General features: G+C 46.4%; 1 protein-coding gene across 4 annotated transcripts in view; it reads left to right on the forward strand.

Moving 5' to 3' along the window:
- The window catches only part of BMP1 (bone morphogenetic protein 1), a 57955-nt gene that overhangs the window by 10457 nt on the left and 28474 nt on the right, over positions 1 to 19024 (forward strand). For all 4 annotated transcript variants that reach the window (XM_060178807.1, XM_016190821.2, XM_007529127.3 and 1 more), the window contains 6 exons: positions 2710 to 2874; positions 3034 to 3151; positions 3431 to 3609; positions 4351 to 4456; positions 5998 to 6122; positions 6565 to 6680. In XM_060178807.1, the coding sequence (XP_060034790.1) occupies positions 2710 to 2874; positions 3034 to 3151; positions 3431 to 3609; positions 4351 to 4456; positions 5998 to 6122; positions 6565 to 6680 (809 nt within the window). The remainder of the gene's footprint in view (positions 1 to 2709; positions 2875 to 3033; positions 3152 to 3430; positions 3610 to 4350; positions 4457 to 5997; positions 6123 to 6564; positions 6681 to 19024) is intronic.

Genomic DNA, 19024 nt, shown 5'->3' on the forward strand with positions numbered 1-19024 from the left:
CTAGTCAGTGACAAAACTGGGGTAGGAACCAAATCCTCTTACTCCAAATCTGGAAGACTCCTTTCTTCATACCACAATCTCCCTGGATACTTCTCTTGCTCGTGCTTTGCCAGCTTCTATTCATTTTTCAAAACCCATCTCAAGGGGCCAGGTGGTAATACACCTAGTAGAGTGCACTTGTTACCATGCTTGAGGACCAGGGTTCTAGACCCTGGTCCCCACCTGCAAGTGGAGAAGCTTTACAAGTGGTGAAGCAGTGTTGCAGGTGTCTCTCCCTCTCTGTCTCTTCTTCAGCTCTAAATTTCTGTCTGTTTCTATTAAAAAAAAAAAAAAGACCGGGATAAACTAATGGCTACTGGGAGTGGATTCATCATGTAGGCACTGAGTCTCAGTGTAAATCCTGGTGGCAATTAAAAAAAAAGTTTCAAGAGCTTCTCTTTTGAAATATTGCCTGATTGTCCTTCAGACATTTTCTATAAAATTCCCATTTTCTGTGTTCTTCCAGTGCTGTAGTCATCAATTTTTCTGTCATTTCACTCATTGTACCATATTGCAGTGATTTTTTTTTTTTTCAATGCCTGGATTCCCAGAGAGAGACTCAAAGGTCTTCATGGTCAGGAGTGGTCTCATCTTATCCTTTTATTTTCCCCAGGCACCTAACAACCCATCTGGAGCTTGTGAATGGCTGAGAAATGTTGGCGGGATGAGGATCTGGGCTGGCTCAGTTCTATCCGGCCTTCCTACAGCTCTGGGGAGCCCACAGGCACCTCTCCCACTGCCAGAGTGCAGGGATTCTCACTCTGGGCCTGTTCTGAGCATACTCAGGTGGTGCTTGGCAGTCATTCTGCATGGGATGAAAAAGAGGATCCTGACATGGGCAGCTTAGGGAACCAAGCTCACCCTACCCCAGATAACAGCAAGGACTGGAGGGTGACCTGTTAGTCTGGTAACTTATTTGAATTTCTTGTGGCCTAGTAGGCATGGTACCAGGGCAAAGCAGAATGGGGGAAATGGGTCATGTTCTCTGCCACTAAGCCACTATGCTTTCTCCTCTGTCACATGTAGATAGTGACACCCTAGAGAGCTATGGTGCCAAGTGACACCAGGTGTTTGGGAGTACTTCAAGACACCACTTCTGTGCACTCCACAAACAGGAAAGTTTACTGGATGAGAAAGAAACATTGTTCTAATCGCAGGTCCCTCTTAGTGCCTAGAAAATTAACATAGCAGGTCCTCACAGACAGTTGTTCTGCACAGTGCTGTTTCATTATAACATTGACAAGGAAAAAAAAAACCAAAACTATTCAGCCTCGAGCCCCCGGCTCCCCACCTGCAGGGAAGTTGCTTCACAGGCAGTGAAGCAGGTCTGCAGGTGTCTATATCTCCCCCTCTCTCTGTCTTCCCCTCTTCTCTCCATTTTTCTCTGTCCTAACAACAATGACATCAATAACAACAACAATAACTACAACAACAATAAAAAACAAGGGCAACAAAAAGGAAAATAAATAAATAAGTAAATAAAAAGCTATTCAGCCAGGATCACTGTGTGGAATGGAGTTACACACTCTGCCCACATCATGAGGGAGATGTATGTGAGTCTTGGGTCCACTGGCATCAGTTGTTTCAGTGTGAGTGAGTATGGGTGGGAGCAAGTACACCTGGCAATAGAAGGTCATTCTGTTCAGAGTTGGGTTCCACCTTGTGTCCTATGTCACTGAGATAGGCTCCAGCCGCTGGGGACCCTGAATTAGAGTTAGTGGACTGGAAAATGAATGAACAAATGAAGGAATGTAAGTTATTATTATTATTATTTAGTATCAGATGGGCTCTGGGTCTTATTTAGAAGTTTGGTGGTGTTTTCATAAATATGTGATCATAAATATGCTGTGGTGATTTGATTTATGTATGTGAGTTAGCCTATGGTAAAAGTGGTTTAATTATGCGTTGTTTCACCTAAAGTCATGGTTTCTAAGAACCTATTAGCAGCATTAAGTGAGATGTACTGTGCACTATTGCTCTTTTCAGTTGGTCAGTTCTTTACTCTGATGGCTGTAGGTGGGGTTATAGAATAACCTTACAGTTATTTGTAGAGTCATTGAATTGGTGAGTAAAGAACCTTTGTTCCTAATGGAAATGCAGGATTAGGTTCCTGTGAGCCTGTGCTCACACTTGCACCAATTGATCAGTCTATAGCACTATCTACTGTGTCCTTCTGTTTCAGGACACCTTATTTAGTTAGAGAGTTTATTCCTTACTGTGGAACTCAGATAAACACAGCCATACCACCTGCCTCAATGAGCTTATCTAGCACATGGATTTTCTAAGATCTTAGCTAGTACTTCAGCACCACAGGAGGGACATCTTAAACAGCAAAATCACCACCAACAACCAAAAAAAATGCAAAAACCCTGGCACTAAGTAGACTGTGAAAAGGATACTTATGTACAGACTGAGAGCTGAAGCAAAAAGGCAAAGCATTATCTTGTCCAGCCGCAGCTGGGTGTGTTTACCCTTGGGCAACCCACATTTTTCACTGCTCCGCCCATGTCAATCAATGACCCTGAGAGAGCTGGAGCAATTGATTTTGAGCTTACAAATAAATGTTAGTGAGTGGGCAAATACGGACTCTTCAGACAGTGAGAACTGACTCCCATTTGTGTTCCCCTAACTCTGTTTTATCCACTCATTATCAACATCTTTTCATTCCAGGAAACTCTTCTGCCCCCAAGTGCCAGGCCGCTAGTGGGCAGCCTCAGAGGAAAATCTGTGGGGGGCGGAGAAGCAGGTCTCGCAGCAGGCGGGCGGCCACATCTAGGCCAGAGCGTGTGTGGCCCGATGGGGTCATCCCCTTTGTCATTGGGGGGAACTTCACTGGTGAGCGTGGTGTTGGGGAGCAGCCTGGATGTGCTGTGCACGGTGGGATGAGTGGGACCTTCTGCTTATCTGTCTGATGGGTGGCTATGACTTGCTAGTTGGGTGGAGGTCGCTCCCCCACCCCCAACACTGAAAATCTGGAACCCTGGGTCCCGGCAGGCAGCCAGAGAGCCGTCTTCCGGCAGGCCATGAGGCACTGGGAGAAGCACACCTGCGTCACCTTCCTGGAACGCACAGATGAGGACAGCTACATAGTATTCACCTATCGACCCTGCGGGTGAGCAGGGGCCTCCTGGGAACAACACCCCCAGCCATCATCCCAAAGGTGTCTGTCCTGGGCACTGTAGTTGCCCCAGCTGGGCACGACCCTGTTTCATCTGTCCCCTCCCTCCATGGGGCATCTCCCCAGAAATTAGCACACAACCTGGGGCTCCCACACTCAGGTCCCCTGCCTGCTCCCTCCACTCCCCTGCCCCCCTGGCAGCCTCGCCCGGCCCCTGAGTGGATGCACTCCCCCAGCTCGGGACCGCCCCCCTGAGCTGGCCCCGCCCTCCAGGTGCTGCTCCTACGTGGGTCGCCGTGGTGGGGGCCCCCAGGCCATCTCCATTGGCAAGAACTGTGACAAGTTTGGCATTGTGGTCCATGAACTGGGCCATGTCATTGGCTTCTGGCATGAGCACACACGCCCTGACCGGGACCGTCATGTCGCCATCGTTCGAGAAAACATCCAGCCAGGTATGAGTCTTGGCTAGAAGCTGTTCCCTCAAGCCTTTAGTCAACTCAGCCCTGTAGCACCCACTGACTGGGTGCTAGCAGTTACACCTGGAGCCCAGGACACTACAGTTGCCACCTCTCTTTGGGTCAGTGGCAGCTCTGGGGACACAGATCAGTGTGGAGCCATTTTGGGGGACTAGACAGGTTCTGGTTCTCGACATGGGCCATTCATGGAAGCCTCCAGTGGGTCTTGAGGACTGGGGGGGGTTGGTAACCCCTCATGCTGCCTCAGCCTTTCTGTTGGCTCCCCCAGTCTTCAGCTCTCTGCCTATTCTGCCCTCTTTTTTTTTTTTTCATGTTTCTCCTCACTCTCTGTCTCTCCAACCCTTAATACCTTTCATGTGTCCTCTTCTGTCTTCTCAGGCCTCCTCTGTTCTTCACTGCTTCCCTGTGGCTGAGGTTCTAGAAAAGGGCCCTCCATTCTCAGACTCCCTGTTGCCTTTCCTCCAGCAATTCCTCACTCACCCCTCCCTTCTCCCAGACAGACTTTTCTAGAGACCTTCCTTTCTCTGCCCCCGTCCCCTGCTATGGACCCCTCCCCTTCCCTTGGCTCCTCCTTGGACCCTCAGGTATGGGGGTATCTCTCAGGCCCAGGGTGGACCACATTCCCACTCTGAATGGTCGGCACTGTATCAGTGCACACACACACACACACCCTCACCCCCACCCTCCCACCGCACACCCTTTTCCTGGTCTTTGCAGGGCAGGAGTATAACTTCCTAAAGATGGAGGTGCAGGAGGTGGAGTCTCTGGGGGAGACTTATGACTTTGACAGCATCATGCATTACGCCCGGAACACGTTCTCCAGGTGAGAGATGGGCCTTGACCTCCCACCAGCTCAGCCTCCCTCTGGAGGCCACCTGCTTACCACCAGGCTGTCTGTTGGGGTCATCATCAAGGACAAGAGTGGGCCTCTGGGCAGGGGCCCATGGGGGCTACTTACACCGCCAGGTTCTTCCATGGTGGAGCCATGCCAAACCTCAGTTTGGGCTGGGAAGACAGCATAATGGTTATGCAAAGACTTTCATGCCTGAAGCACCAAAGACCACAGGTTCAATCTCCAACACTAACATAAGCCAGAGGTGAGCTCACCTTAAACAAACAAACAAACAACAACAACAACAAAAACTTGGCATCAAAGCTGCATTTTCCACCTAGGACTATACACCCAAGGATACCATCTGACTCAGGAGGCAAAATGCTACTATGAGCTACATGTGTGCCAGAGCTCAAGCTGTAGCAACCTAAAGGGAGCTGTGCTGTCCCCTCACCCCTTTTCTGATGGGCCTGGTTTTCTATATTTGACTAATTTGCCCCCTTCCTGCTCATAAGCTCACACACAGCTACTCCTGATGGGTCCAGGTCCCTGGAAGTCCCAGCCAGAACCTCCAGAGGTAACAGCCTTGTCTCCCCATCCCAGCACAGTGTGGGAAGCCTTCACCCAGCTCACTCCCCTTTCTGCCCAGCTTTCTTCTCAGTCTCTGCTCTCTGGCCCAGCCCAGCTTCTGGCCCTCCCCCTTCCTCAGTCCTCAGTCCTCAGTCCTCAGTCCTCAGTCCTCAGTCCTCAGTCTTCTTTCTAGACCCATTCTTTTTGTCTCCAGAGCTGAGGGACCAGACCAAGCTAAGGTGGTGAGGTCATTCTTCCCGTCCCCACACCACAGACAGACCCCCACCTGAACGTCCCTCCTTTCCCACTACATCCCACCCACCCCCTGCTGGGCTCCACCCAGCTGGGTGTGAGTCAGGGCCCTGGGGAGGTGGAGGGCTGCTGCTTCCCCTTCAGTCTGCCCCTTCCAGATGGAAACACCCAGGATCTGATGATGGGATCTGGGGGCAGGGGACAAGAGACATCAGTGGAAGAGAGTTGGTAGGCTGTCCCCAGGCCTGGCCCAGCCACCATGGACCCTGATCTTTGGCCTTGTCCTGGGTGCTATCAGAGGCAGTAATGCCCAAAGGGTGAAGTGTTGGCCTAGTGGTCTGGGGGAAAGTTCTGGAACTGAGCCAGCCTGAGGGGCACAGAAGCAAGGTGGTGCTAGATGTGACCCGCTTGGGGCCTGGCCTGGGACTGGGGGAGGGGCCATCCTGAGCTTGGGTCCCAGTGGGTCTCAGTGCCCCCTCACTCCCAGAATATTTCTGGGGCTTCCTCTGGTTCCTGTGGTGTGGTTGCCACGGAGCAGGGTGGCTGTTGGTCAGTGGGCAGCATAATGACAGGGTAAGGAGTCCCCACCCATCCCTGACCCTGTGGAGGAATGTCTGTACTTGGCAGGGTCATGACCTTCGGTGCCCAGGCCAGCATGCCCCCCCTTGTCCTAGCAGACTCACCCCACCCACTGGACTTTTCCTCCTCAGGGGCATCTTCCTGGACACCATTGTCCCCAAGTATGAGGTGAACGGGGTGAAACCTCCCATTGGCCAAAGGACTCGACTCAGCAAGGGGGACATCGCCCAGGCCCGCAAGCTCTACAAGTGCCCAGGTCGGGGCCTGAGCATCAGTTGGGGGACAGGGCCTGTGCTGAGAAAGTCAAGGCTGTGTTAGGGGAGGCTGCCTGCTGTTGGGTGGGGGGGAGGCACTACTCAAGTTCTGGATCGAAGCTGGCCTAGGTTCAGGTGGTGGGAGACATGGAGTCACCCCCATTCTCAGCATTGAGATGGAAGCACAGTAGCAGCAGGACTGTTCTCAGGGAGTGCAGGCCCACCGGAGAAGCTAGCCCTCAACCCTGGACCCTGTTGCCTTGACAACAGGACACCCTGCATGTGGGGAGATGATGTGGCTGTGCTGATGCTGAGGAGAAGGGACACACTGCCTTGCACTGCTCCCCTCTGCTCAGCCAGGCTCAGAATAGGGAAACCAGAAGATGAGGAGGTATGTGGGGGGTGCCTGCAGCCACCCACTCAGTCACTTCCTTTCCTCAACAGCCTGCGGAGAGACACTGCAAGACAGCACAGGCAACTTCTCTTCTCCAGAATACCCCAATGGCTACTCTGCCCATATGCATTGTGTCTGGCGCATCTCCGTCACCCCAGGGGAGAAGGTAAAGGAATGGCCCTACACTGCCAGGACCCCAGAGCTGGAGAGCCTGGTTCCTCTCAGAAGCCTAAAGTTGGGGTTCCTGTGTCTGTGAAATGAGCTATAAGAGGAACAATACCCTTCCCCCCAATTTACCCCATTCCTTCATCCTTCTGTTGTGATGCCTGTCTTGGGGAACTGTTTAATGGATAATTGTAATGATAATGATAATAGTAACTAAGGATGACTGAGCATGTGATTGACCAGGCATTGTCAGTGAGATGGGGCCCCCACAGTCTACAGCCTCCCCAAAAAATGCTTGCTAGGCCCTGCTCTGAGTGCCTCTCAGACTCATTCGAAGGCTTTACAAGGAAAGTCCAGACCCTTCAAGTACTCTCAGACCTTCTATGCCCTTCAGACTTGTACTGCTCTCAAGAGTCAACTTTTTTCCCCCCTATTTTTTACCAGGTTTATCCCTGGGGCTAGGTTCCTATATAATTTACCACTCCCAGTAGCCATTTTTCTTATTTTTCTTTCATTCTTCCCTTCTCTCTATGCCTTCCTTCATTAGTTCCTTCCTTCCTTCTTTTTGATAGAGGATGATAGAGAAAAATAGGATGTGAGGGGGCAGTTGATGGTGTATCTGGTTGAATACACATGTTACAATGTGCAAGGGCCAGGGTTTGAGCCCTCTGTTCCTACCTGCAGGGGGAAAGCTTTGCAAGTGGTGAAGCAGTGCTGCAGGTCTCTCTCTCTCTCTCTCTTCCTACCCTCTCTATTTCTGTCTGTTTTTATCCAATAAATAAAGATAATTTTAAAAAGAGAGAAATAGGATGTGAGAGAAAGACAGAGAGAGAAGAGAGAGAGGAGAGATGACTGCAGTGCTGCTTCACTGTTGGTCAGGCTTCCTGACATGCCATTGGGGACCAGAGCTTGAACCTGATTCCTCATGCATATGGTAGCATGTATGCTCTACTGTGTGAATTAGCACCCACTCCACACCCCACGAGTCAACTTTAAGACTTAATCTCCCTTGGATTGAACACGGCATTTTATATACCAGTGCATCTCCATTGGGATTAGATGTTACTGCTTATCACATTGTTCATCCAACAAAGGTCTCAGGATCACTTGGGACCTATCTCCAGTGGGTAGCCATCCTTCTTCTCTCTCATAAACTCATTTAGTAAGTAGGTCTTGTAAGTCTTCTCCATCTGGTATTTGATGAGAATATTGAGTAGGACAGGATCCAAAGCAGACACAGGAGCTCCCTTTGAAATGACATAATGGGGGCCGGGTTGTGGAACACCTGGTTGAACGTACATATTACAGTGCACAAGGACCCAGGTTCGAGCCCCCAGTCCCTACCTACAGGGGGAAAGCTTTGCGAGTGGTGAAGCAGGTTTGCAGGTATTTCTCTGTCTCTCTTTCTCTTTATCTCCCTTCCTTCTCTCAATTTCTGGCTGTCTCTATCCAATAAATAAATAAAGTTAATAAAAAATTTTGAAAAAAAAATGACATGATGAATCTACAGGCTTTGAGTAGAGTTAGTCCACCAGTGATAACACTTCTTAATGCTACTGTCACCCAGTCTTGGGTGACCAAAATTTTGTGGTGAGCTACAGCTGAGACCATACCTATGTCGTTAATGGGTTGCCTTACAAAAATCAAATCCACCATTTCACCAGTTGGTAAAATCCCTTTGAAAACAGAAGAGGAACCTGTTTTACATACATTATTTCAAGTGAACTCAAACTGCCTCCTAGTGATCAAGTGTTCCTTTTCTAAGTAGTCTCAGGAATTCTGGTTAATTGAGGATTGACAATCATTTCAGTGGCTTGAAATTCCCAGAACCTGCTTCAAATCCCCTAGGGGACACACACACACACACACACACACACACACACACACACACTCCTTAGAAGGTTGGGAAAGCTTTTGTTCTGTGTTCTCAAGACTGCAAGACACTGATCACATCTGTAAGTTATTTGAATGTCCAGTGATGTCATTTTAGAAACCAGAGACAAAAGCCAATTTAAAGAGATGCACATTGATTCTCTCCCTATAATACACAGACTTCCCTTTCCTTTCCACAATATGCTTATTCATGTTTTGTGATTTGGAGTTCTTTCTCATTAACAACAGATTTTTTTAAAAAAAAATATTTATATATGTATTCCCTTTTGTTGTCCTTGTTTTATTATTGTAGTTACTGTTGTTTTCCTCATTGTTGGATAGGACAGAGAGAAATGGAGAGAGGATGGGAAGATAGAGAGGGGAGAGAAAGATAGACACCTGCAGACCTGCTTCACTGCTTGTGAAGCAACTCCCCTGCAGGTAGGGAGCCAGGGACTCAAACCGGGATCCTTACGCTGGCCCTTACACTTTGTGCCACCTGCACTTAACCCGCTGTGCTGCCGCCCGACTCCCAATAACAGATTTTTTTAATGTCATGTGAAGAATTGAACCCAGAGCCTTGTACATATTCATTCTGTATTTGCTGAGTGATCTCCTCAGCTCTGTTCTATATTGTTTTTTAAAAATATTTAATTAATTTATTTATTGGGTAGAGACAGAGAAATCAAGGGGGGATGGAGAAAAGAGGGGAGGGGGAGATAGAGAGGGAGAGAGACACTTGCAACACTGTTTCACTGCTTGTGAAACTTCCCCCTTGCAGGTGGGGACCTAGGGCTTGAACCCAGATTCTTATGCATTATAATATGTATGTTCAATATTGTCCAGCCCCTGTTTTATATTATGTTTTTATGAAAGGGACCTGGTGGTGACGCACCTGGTTGAGTGTATATGTTACAATGCTCAAGGATCCAGGTTCAAGACCCCAGTCCCCACCTGCAGGGGGAAAGCTTGTCTTGCCCTTCATCTCAATTTCTATCTATTAAACAAATAAAGATAATAATAAAAAAAGAAAGAGGGAGAGACATCAAAGCACCATTATACCATCCAGAGTTCCACTCGTTTCTGTTCTTATTGCTGTCATGTGGTACTGGGTATCAAACCTTGATTTACAACAGATTTTTTTTTTTTTTGCCTCCAGGGTTATGTTTGGGCTTGATGCTTGCACCATGAATCCACTGCTCCTGGAGGCTATTTATTTCCCCTTTTGTTGCCCTGGTTGTTTTATCGTTGTTGTGGCTATTATTGTTGTTGTTGTTGATGTCATTGTTGTTGGATAGGACAGAGAGAAATCGAGAGAAGAGGGGAAGACAGACGGGGAGAGAAATATAGACACCTGCAGACCTGCTTCACCGTTTGTGAAGTGACCCCCCCCCACAGGTGGGGAGTCGGAGGCTTGAACTGGGATCCTTACGTCAGTCCTTGAACTTTTGTGTCATGTGCTCTTAACCCGCTGTGCTTCTGCTCAACCTCTACAACAAACTTTTATTGAATCATTTCATCATCTCTCTTTATTAACTTTCTACCCTTTTCCCTCAAAAGTGAACCCATCTCCCTCCTCCTCCTCTTCTCCCCTGCCTTCTACTTTTTCCTCTCCTCCTTAACTTTAACTTTAAAACCAAAATCCTTTTGCTGTTTTGTACTAATTGTGCCCTGGCTTCCTTAACTCTTCTGCTGGGGAATCTCCTTGACTCCAGCCTTTGGAAGTCTCCTCACAGATAATAACAATGACAATAACAGTAACAATCTAATAGCAACAACAATAATAGTAACTAATGATTATTGAGCATATAATTGCTCCGGTATTTGTTTAGTTATTTATTTAGATGTCTTGTAGTGGACATAGCATTTTGGGATGGATAAAAATGTCATCATACTCTACATATGAGAAAACAAACTGAAAAAGTGAATAACATGTTCAAGATTGCATAGAATCTGAATTATGACACCATATCTCATAATTGCAATACTAGATGTGTTCTAGTATCTGTCCCTGTCCCTTTTCCCTTCTACAAGCCCACACTCCCATTCTGTGACTGGCACTGGGGATGGGGAGATGCCTGAGGAGTACTGAACTCTTTCTTTCCCTCTGGGAGTTTGCTCAGTCAGGGAGACAGCAGCTTGGATCATCTTCTTTGGCAATTGCTGCAGACTGGCCCTAATCTCTAGTGGCCTTGCCCCAGGAGCCCCTCTGTGTCTTGGGTCTTCTTCCTCCAGAACTCCCAGAAGACTTCCATTCTTTTCAGAGGCTTGCTAGGAGCTTCAGGGAAGAAAAGTGGGTGATAGTCACAGAAAAAGTTCAGACTAATCAGTGGTTATGGAAATACAAAATAAATAAATAAATAAATAAATGTCATCTACAATCCTGAATGAAGGTATGAAGTTGTAAGTGAACCAAAGCTAGACCCTGCAGGGAAGAAATATTTAAAGAGACCAGGAGGGCCAGGGAAATAGCACATGTGAAAAAGGCTTCCATGCCTGAAGCCCAAGGTCCCATGTTCAATCTCCCAGCACCACCATAAGCCAGAGCTGAGCAGTGCTCTGGTAAATAATAAATAAATAAGCAAACAAACAAAACAAGCCAGAAACCAGGATATGGTATTTTACAATAATGATCCTTATTTGTTATGTTATTTAACAATTATGTAGGGCTGGTGAAATAGCTCACTTGGATAGTGTGCTGCTTTGTTTGCCATGTACAACACCTAAGTTTGAGCACACTGATGGACGCAGTGGTGTTGTGCTCTCTCTCTCTCTCTTTCTGTCTCTCTCTCTCTCACTCTCTCTCTCTCTGTCTCTCTCTCTCTCTGCCCACCTCTATTTAAAAAAAAACGATATTGGTAATTATGTGCTAGGTAAAATATTAGGCATCTCCCATGCATTCTTTCATGATCCTTTCAATAATGTGGTGTAGTATTCTCTCTATTGGATAGCTAATGGAATTGAAGCTAAAGGGAGTCATTAAATCTGCCTAAATTGGTATGGGTAGTAGTGGAATATCCAGCATGTAGACTCCAAAGTCTATGCTCTTTTAATAGCACACTTTAAATAAATCCACCTGTATTTGTACATGGACTTTGACATCTATTTTTGGCTGATAGGTTGTTTTTTCACTTGCTTCTCAGTTTTCAGCTTATTGTCAGAAAGGTAAATGATAGGGAGGAACCCTTATTTTATACAATTGTACAAGTTAGGGGTATGTCAGACAAGAAAAAGGACCACAGTGGAAGGCACCTCACGTCTCTGCACTACACATTATCAGCAGGTGCTCCAACCAGGAATTTCTGTTTCTCAAGTAATCCAGCCAGCTTCTTGATACACAGGAAAAAGCTTTCAGAAGATCATGGTTGGATGAGCAGAAGGGCCAAGAAGATAAGAATTTTAGGTGTCTTTTAGATTGAGCAGCATCCACCTTCATTCCCACCCCTGCCTCATGATATCCTGCCTCATATTCAGGGTCTGCCCTCCGTTCTACCCACTTTGTGCCTCCTTAGCATGCAGACACACACACACACACACCCCAACACCACCACCACCACTACCAACAACAACAACAACCTCCACTGAGCTTCAGGACACCTCCCTCTTCTGCAAGACCTATGCTGGCCACTACCCTAAGTAACCCCTTCTCAGTATCGGCCTGTAGAGCTCTGAAGGTAGGACAGGAGTTGATGTTTAGTCTTTGCAGATCTTGGGCAAAACTGATTGGCTGGTGGACCGGGGGGGGGGGGCAGGGAGTCAGTGGCTTAGGGTGTAAATTTCAGAGCCAGGTGGCTGGGTTTGACTTCCAGCTGCACTGTTGGCAGGATTGACAGGTCTAGAGGGAAGTTGCTTAACATGCATCATGTCACAGCCTCCCCCACCCCAAGTTTTTATTCTATATTCTATAAGAAAGAAGGAGAAAGGAGACACCAAAACACCACTCTGCCATGCATGGAAAACCACCTGTTTTGGCCCCTGGTATTGTCTATGGTGCTGGGAATAGAACCCAGGGCCTCAAGCATGGAAGACAGATATTCTATATGACTGAGCCACCTCTCAGGCCCGAAGTAGTGAAATTCAATCAACAGTAACTGCTATTGTCATTTCTATGTTCTTAACCTATTAAATGAGTAAACCAGATCCCCTTCCCTAGTGCCCCATTTGCCTCCCTCTTCTCCAGGAGTACCTTTCAGATGTCAAACTACCTTAAACTTGGCTCCCAAGAGTGAAATGAACATTTATTGAGTATTGTGCACTGCCATATATATATGTGCGACACATATGTTGGGTTATGACACATGTACTTGTCTGCCACTGTTATAAACCTTACATCTATTAATTTAATTCCCCTAAGTTCCATAAGCCAGGTACCCATGCTATTACTTTTTTTTTTTTTTTGCCACCAGGGTTATCGCTGGGCTCAGTGTCTGCACTACAAAGCCACTGCTCCTGGCGCCCATTTTTTCCATGTTACTGGATAAGATAGAGAGAAATCAAGAGGGATAGGAAGATAGAGAGGGAGAGAGAAAGAAACCTGCAGACCTGCTTCACTGCTTGTGAAGCAACCCTCTTGTAGGTGGAGAACCGAGGGCTTGAACCAGGATCCTTGCACGGGTCCTTGTGCTTCATACTTCATATGTGCACTTAACCTTGTGTGCCACTGCCCACCTTATCATCATCATCATCATCATCATCATCATCATCATCATTATTATTATTTAGATAGAGGCAATGAGACAGAAAAGCAGAGAGAGAGAGAAACAGAGAGAGACCACTGCACCAAAGCTTTTCTCAAAGGCTGGACTTGAACTTGGATCACACACATGGCAAAGCACTCAACAGAGGTGGATACCCTCACATCCATGATTTATCTAGAGACTCTGAACCTTAATTTCATCTACCCCCCCCCCACACTTTCCAGGGGAGACATTACCACATCCATTGTTCAAAGACACAGGAGCTCAAAGAAGTCAAGCCACAGGCCCTGAGTAGCCAGCCATGGCAGAGTTTGGCAGGTTTTCTTTGGCAAATGGTGTTGCTCTGCCACCAGAGAGCACAGCTGTTTCCACAGGAGAGCAGTTTCTACAGCTCTTAATTAGACATCTCCACTCTGGATAGTGCCTTGCTCTGCCTCTTGGCAGGACTCCCCTAACCACCAGCACAAGCCCCTCTCTGCTGAGTGAGCCTCCCTCCTGCCCTGGAACCTCCTTCAGGGGGTCCTTTAGGGTTCCACCCACTGGGTGTGGTTTCTCCTTTGGAGACTCTGGACTTACTGAGACTGAAGCCAGAGCTGTTCCAAGGAGGAAGGTTCTTAGCACTGCTGCTGAACAAAACTGATTGGCAGGCTCAGGCAGCCTGGTGGGCAGTGGTGAAGGGTATAAGATGAAGAGCCAGGCTGCCCTCCTTAGCTCTCTATATTCCTTTCATCCAGCAGCTACTTTAAAAAACATTTTATCAATAAAGAAATTTTTTAAAAAAGTAAAACATTAAAAACATTTTATTTAGTTAATTAGTTGGTAGACAGAGAACAATCAAGAAGGAAAGAGAAGATAGAGAATGAGGGAGAAAGAGAGACACCTGCAATAATGGTTCACCCCTCTGAAGCTTTCCCCTGCAGATATAGACTGAAGCCTTGAACCAGGGTTCTTGCACATGATAACTAGAGCACTCAACCAGATGCACTACCACCCAGCCCCCCAGAAGCTATTTTAAAAGTTGTTTGTGAGTTATAGAGACCATATTTTCATGTTGTAAAATGTTTAAACAGTGTAAGGGTTTCAGATACAAAGTGGTTGATCTCGTCTTGATGCTTCTCCAGCCCCACACCCCAGAGGTAGGTCTGCATCTGTACATGTGTGTAGACCCTTCCAGGTCTTTCTAGGTGTGTGTGTGTGTGTGTGTGTGTGTGTGTGTGTGTGTGTGTGTGTGTGTGTGTGTGTGAGAGAGAGAGAGAGAGAGTATAAACAAAAAGAACAACATACCTATAATAATAAATCCTGGCCATTATCCATGTTAACACATTTAGATCTGCCTCAACCGTCTCCAAGTCTGCTTAACATCTTGTTATCTTGATTTTGCTACATTTAATTATCTGGTCGTCCCCAGCAGGTCTCTACTGATGGATGTTTGATTTAAGTTTCTCCAAGTTCTCACTATTGCTCAGAGTACTGCAATAAATATCTTGAAGTTGACATCTTTAATATTCTTGGGCAGGTGTGTCTGTAGGATAAACTCCACAAAGCAGGATTCTGTTCAGGCTGGGAGAGAGCTCAGTAGATAGAGTGCAAGTCTTCCTTTGCAGGAGGCCCCGGGTTCAATCGACAGCACCACATGGGAGCACAATGGATAACATCAAGGGAACCCCATGGTTGGTAGAGTGATGCTTTGGTATCTTTGCCTTTCTCTTCTCTCTCATTCTGATAGTCTTTCCTTCTCCTCTCCTCCCCACCCCCACTTTATGTAGAATATGGAATGAAAAAAAAACTGGACTGGAGAAACCACTTGGCAATGTCACTCTGCAAAAGTCTCTTTGTTCATCCCCCAGTGCCACATAAAAGATAAATTAAATATATTTAGCTGTCTAAGGAGTAGTGTAGTGGCTAGAATGTTAGACACATGGGGTCCTGAGTTCAATCCCTGACATCACATATGCCAGATTGATGCTCTGGTGTGTTCTCTCTCTCTCTTTCATGCTAATGAATAAATACATATTTAGAAAAAAATCTAGTCAACAAGTATTTAATCAGCTACTACTATGTGCCATGTACCCAAAGTTTCACAGTGTCTTGAGTCAGGAGTTGACATTTGGGTGGTGAGAGGCAGCAGACAATGAGCAAACAAACATGTCGAGGCACAGGTCAGATGGTATGCTATGGAGGAAATCAGCAGCAGAAGGTGAAGGGGTAAGGTGGGGACTTCAGCTCCATGTGAGATGGCCTTTGAAGTTAAGTTGGAAGGGAAAACAGGAAGCAAGCAACTCCAGGCAGAGACCTGGGGGGGGGGGGGGTGCTTCCAGGCAGCAGATGCAGAGCAGGCAGCCAGTGTTATGCTGGGATGAGGAGCTGGCTCCTTTGTTCCCCCCCTTCCACAGGCAAGAGCCAGCTCTGTGCCTACCCCTCCCCCCTCAATCCCCCAGGCAGAAGCAGGCTCAGCTCCATGGTCCACAGAGTGGCTGGAGATTGGTCAGGGAGATAGCAGAGGCTCACTCAGGTCATAAATGGCTTTGAGATCCTGACCAGGACTTGGGGTTTCACTCCGAGTTATATGGACTAGAGGATTGGTAGTGGGGGAGGGGGATATTGTCTCAGAAGATAGTTTGTGCTTTGCAAGCCTGAAATTGGGCCCAGCTCTGATCCCCACCACATGTGACACCATATGTGACTGAACAGTGCTCTAGCTTCTCTCTTTTTCATAAAAATAAATAATAAATAGGGTCCAAGAGAGCTCACCTGGTAGAGCTCACGCCTGCCACATCAAAGCATTACAAATGTAGGACTCTTGATAATATTAATCACTTAATAATATTAAGCACTCTTGATTAATATTATTAAAAGCTGAGCATTATTATTATAAAACAACTTCTGGCATTTTGAAAAAAGAATTGAAAATCTTTTGTAGCTCTGGTTAAGGAGCTAGTGTCTTTTTTTTTTCCTGAGGAGTGAGTATTTTTGAGATGTCTCTTCTGTTTCTCATTCTCCTTTCTTTTTCTTCTTCTTTTTAATTGCCACCAGGTTTATCACTGGTGCTCAGTGCCTACACAATGAATCCACTGCTTCTGGAAGTTGTCGTCTTCTTCCTCCTCCTCCTCTTCTTCTTTTCTTTTCTTTGACAAGACAGAGAGAAATTGAGATGGGAGGAGGAATAGAAAGTGAGAGAAAAAGAGAGAGACTTGCTGCACAGCTTCAAAGCTTGTGAAGCTTGTGAAGCTTTCCCTCTGCAGGTGGGGATCAGGGGCTTGACACCTGATCTTTCCCCCCCCCCCCCCCCCCCCCCCCACCTCCACCCCAGCCACTCCCTGCTCTTTCTAAATAAAAAAAGTTTTTTTTAAGTGTCTAATGTTTCTTGTTTATATATTTATGGGACAGAGACAGAGAGAAATCAAAGGGAGGAAGATAGATAGGGAGAGAAAAAGAGAGGCACTTGTGGCATTGCTTCATAGCTTATGAAGCTTCCATTTGGCAGGTGTTATTTTTTAAGTTTTTTTATTTTATTATTTTTTTGTATAATTTTTAAAAATATTTATTTAATTTATTTATTCCCTTTTGTTGCCCTTGTTGTTTTATTGTTGTAGTTATTATTGTTGTTGTCATTGTTGGATAGGACAGAGAGAAATGGAGAGAGGAGGGGAAGACAGAGAGGAGGAGAGAAAGATAGACACCTGCAGACCTGCTTCACCGCCTGTGAAGCGACTCCCCTGCAGGTGGGGAGCCGGGGTTCAAACCGGGTTCCTTATGCCGGTCCTTGTGCTTTGCGCCACCTGCGCTTAATCCGCTGCGCTACAGCCCGACTCCCATTTTTTAAGTTTTTTAAAAAATATTTATTTATTCCCTTTTGTTGCCCTTGTTGTTTTATTGTTGTAGTTATTATTGTTGTTATTGATGTCATTGTTGGATAGGACAGAGAGAAATCGAGAGAGAAGGGAAAGACAGAGAAGGGGAGAGAAAGATAGACACCTGCAGACCTGCTTCACCGCTTGTGAAGCAACTCCCCTGCAGGCGGGGAGCTGGGGCCTTGAACTGGGATGCTTATGCCGGCCCTTGTGCTTTGTGCCATGTGCGTTTAGCCCGCTGCGCAGCCGCCTGACTTCCAAGGTTTTTTTTTTTTTTTTTTTTTTTTTATGAGAGAAAGAGAGTATAAAAACCAGAGTATCTCTCAGGCATATGTGATACCAGGTTTGAATTTGGATCTCATACTTGAGAGTCCTGCTTTTTACCTATCATGTCACCTCCTGGTCCACAATAAATGAATATTTAAAATTTTTTTAAAAGTCTGTTATGTTGAGCAAGGTCAGGGGCTATTGCTCTAGTCTTGGGGTAGATGGCAGTGGGACTAGGACTGAGAGGAACGAGGGGGAAGAGAGGGTGCGAAGAGGGTATATAGATGGCCTGGGCCAGATGAGTGATTTTAGACTTCAGATGAGGCTACTATCATGCTTGCATTTCTTTTCTCCAGCCATATTGGCTGTCCCAGTCCTAGTGCAGAGTAGATCAAAAGATAGAATCGGGGCCAGGTGAGTTAAGTGCACATGGCAGAAAACACAAGGACCAGCTTAAGGATCCCAGTTTGAGCCCCGTGGCTCCCCACCTGCAGGGGAGTCGCTTCACAAGTGGTGAAGCAGGTCTGCAGGTGTCTATCTTTCTCTCCCCCATCTGTATTCCCCTCCTGTCTCGATTTCTCTCTGTCCTATCCAACAATAACAATAAGGACAACAAAATGGGAAAAATGGCCTCCAGGAGCAGTGGATTTGTAGTGCAGGCGTCGAGCCCCAGCGATAACCCTGGAGGAAAAAAAAAAGCTGGAATCAACATGTCCAGTGAAGAGAAAAAGGAGCAAGCTAGTTGAGGACAGGAAGGTGATGCCAGAGATACACGGTGGGTCAGCTTTGATGTCATGTGACTGCTTGCACTTTGTCATTCTCTCCATGACCATCTGTGGTCTGGTTTCATTTTGTTTAGTTTTACCATTGCACTGCTCAACTCTGTTTTATGGTAGTGTGGGGGATTGAACCTGGGACTTCGGAACCTCAGGCATGACAGTCTCTTTGCCGCGAAGTACAAGGACTGGTGTAAGGATCCCAGTTCTAGCCCCCAGCTCCCCACCTGCAGGGGAGTAGCTTCACAGGCAGTGAAGCAGGTCTGCAGGTGTTTACCTTTTCTCTCCCCCTCCCTGTGTCCCCCTCCTCTCTCCATTTCTCTCTGTTCTATCTAATAATAATGACATTATTAACTACAACAATAATAAAAAACAACAATGGCAACAAAAGGGAAAATAAATAAATAAAAGAAAGTCTCTTTGCATAACCATTATGCTATCTCCCTCACCCTATTTGGTCCTTTTCTAAAATGATGGACTATTTCTAAAAAAAAAAAAAAGATACTAGCCCCTTAACCAGAGCTACAAAAGATTTTCAACTCTTTTTTCAAAATGCCAGAAATTATTTTATAATAATAATGCTCAGCTTTTAATAATATTAATCAAGAGTGTCAAGAGTGATTAATAGAATGAACTTTTTAAGACATGATCTTACTCAATTATACCTCAGAGTCCCACAACTAATAAAAGGTGCCCCAGATACAAACATTTAAACTCAGGGAAGAATTAAAGAAAAGAAGGAAGGGTGCTGAAGTTTCCAAACTTGATGAGGAATGGAAGTGAAAGGCAGCACTAAACTTAGGGAGGAAAAGTCAGAGTGAACTGGAAGGATGGTTGGGCTCAGCAAATCAGAGGAATGAACAAGGAAAGATTGGTGCGTGC

The sequence above is a fragment of the Erinaceus europaeus genome, chromosome 19 (genome assembly GCF_950295315.1).
Source record: "Erinaceus europaeus chromosome 19, mEriEur2.1, whole genome shotgun sequence".
Lineage (NCBI taxonomy): Eukaryota > Metazoa > Chordata > Mammalia > Eulipotyphla > Erinaceidae > Erinaceus > Erinaceus europaeus.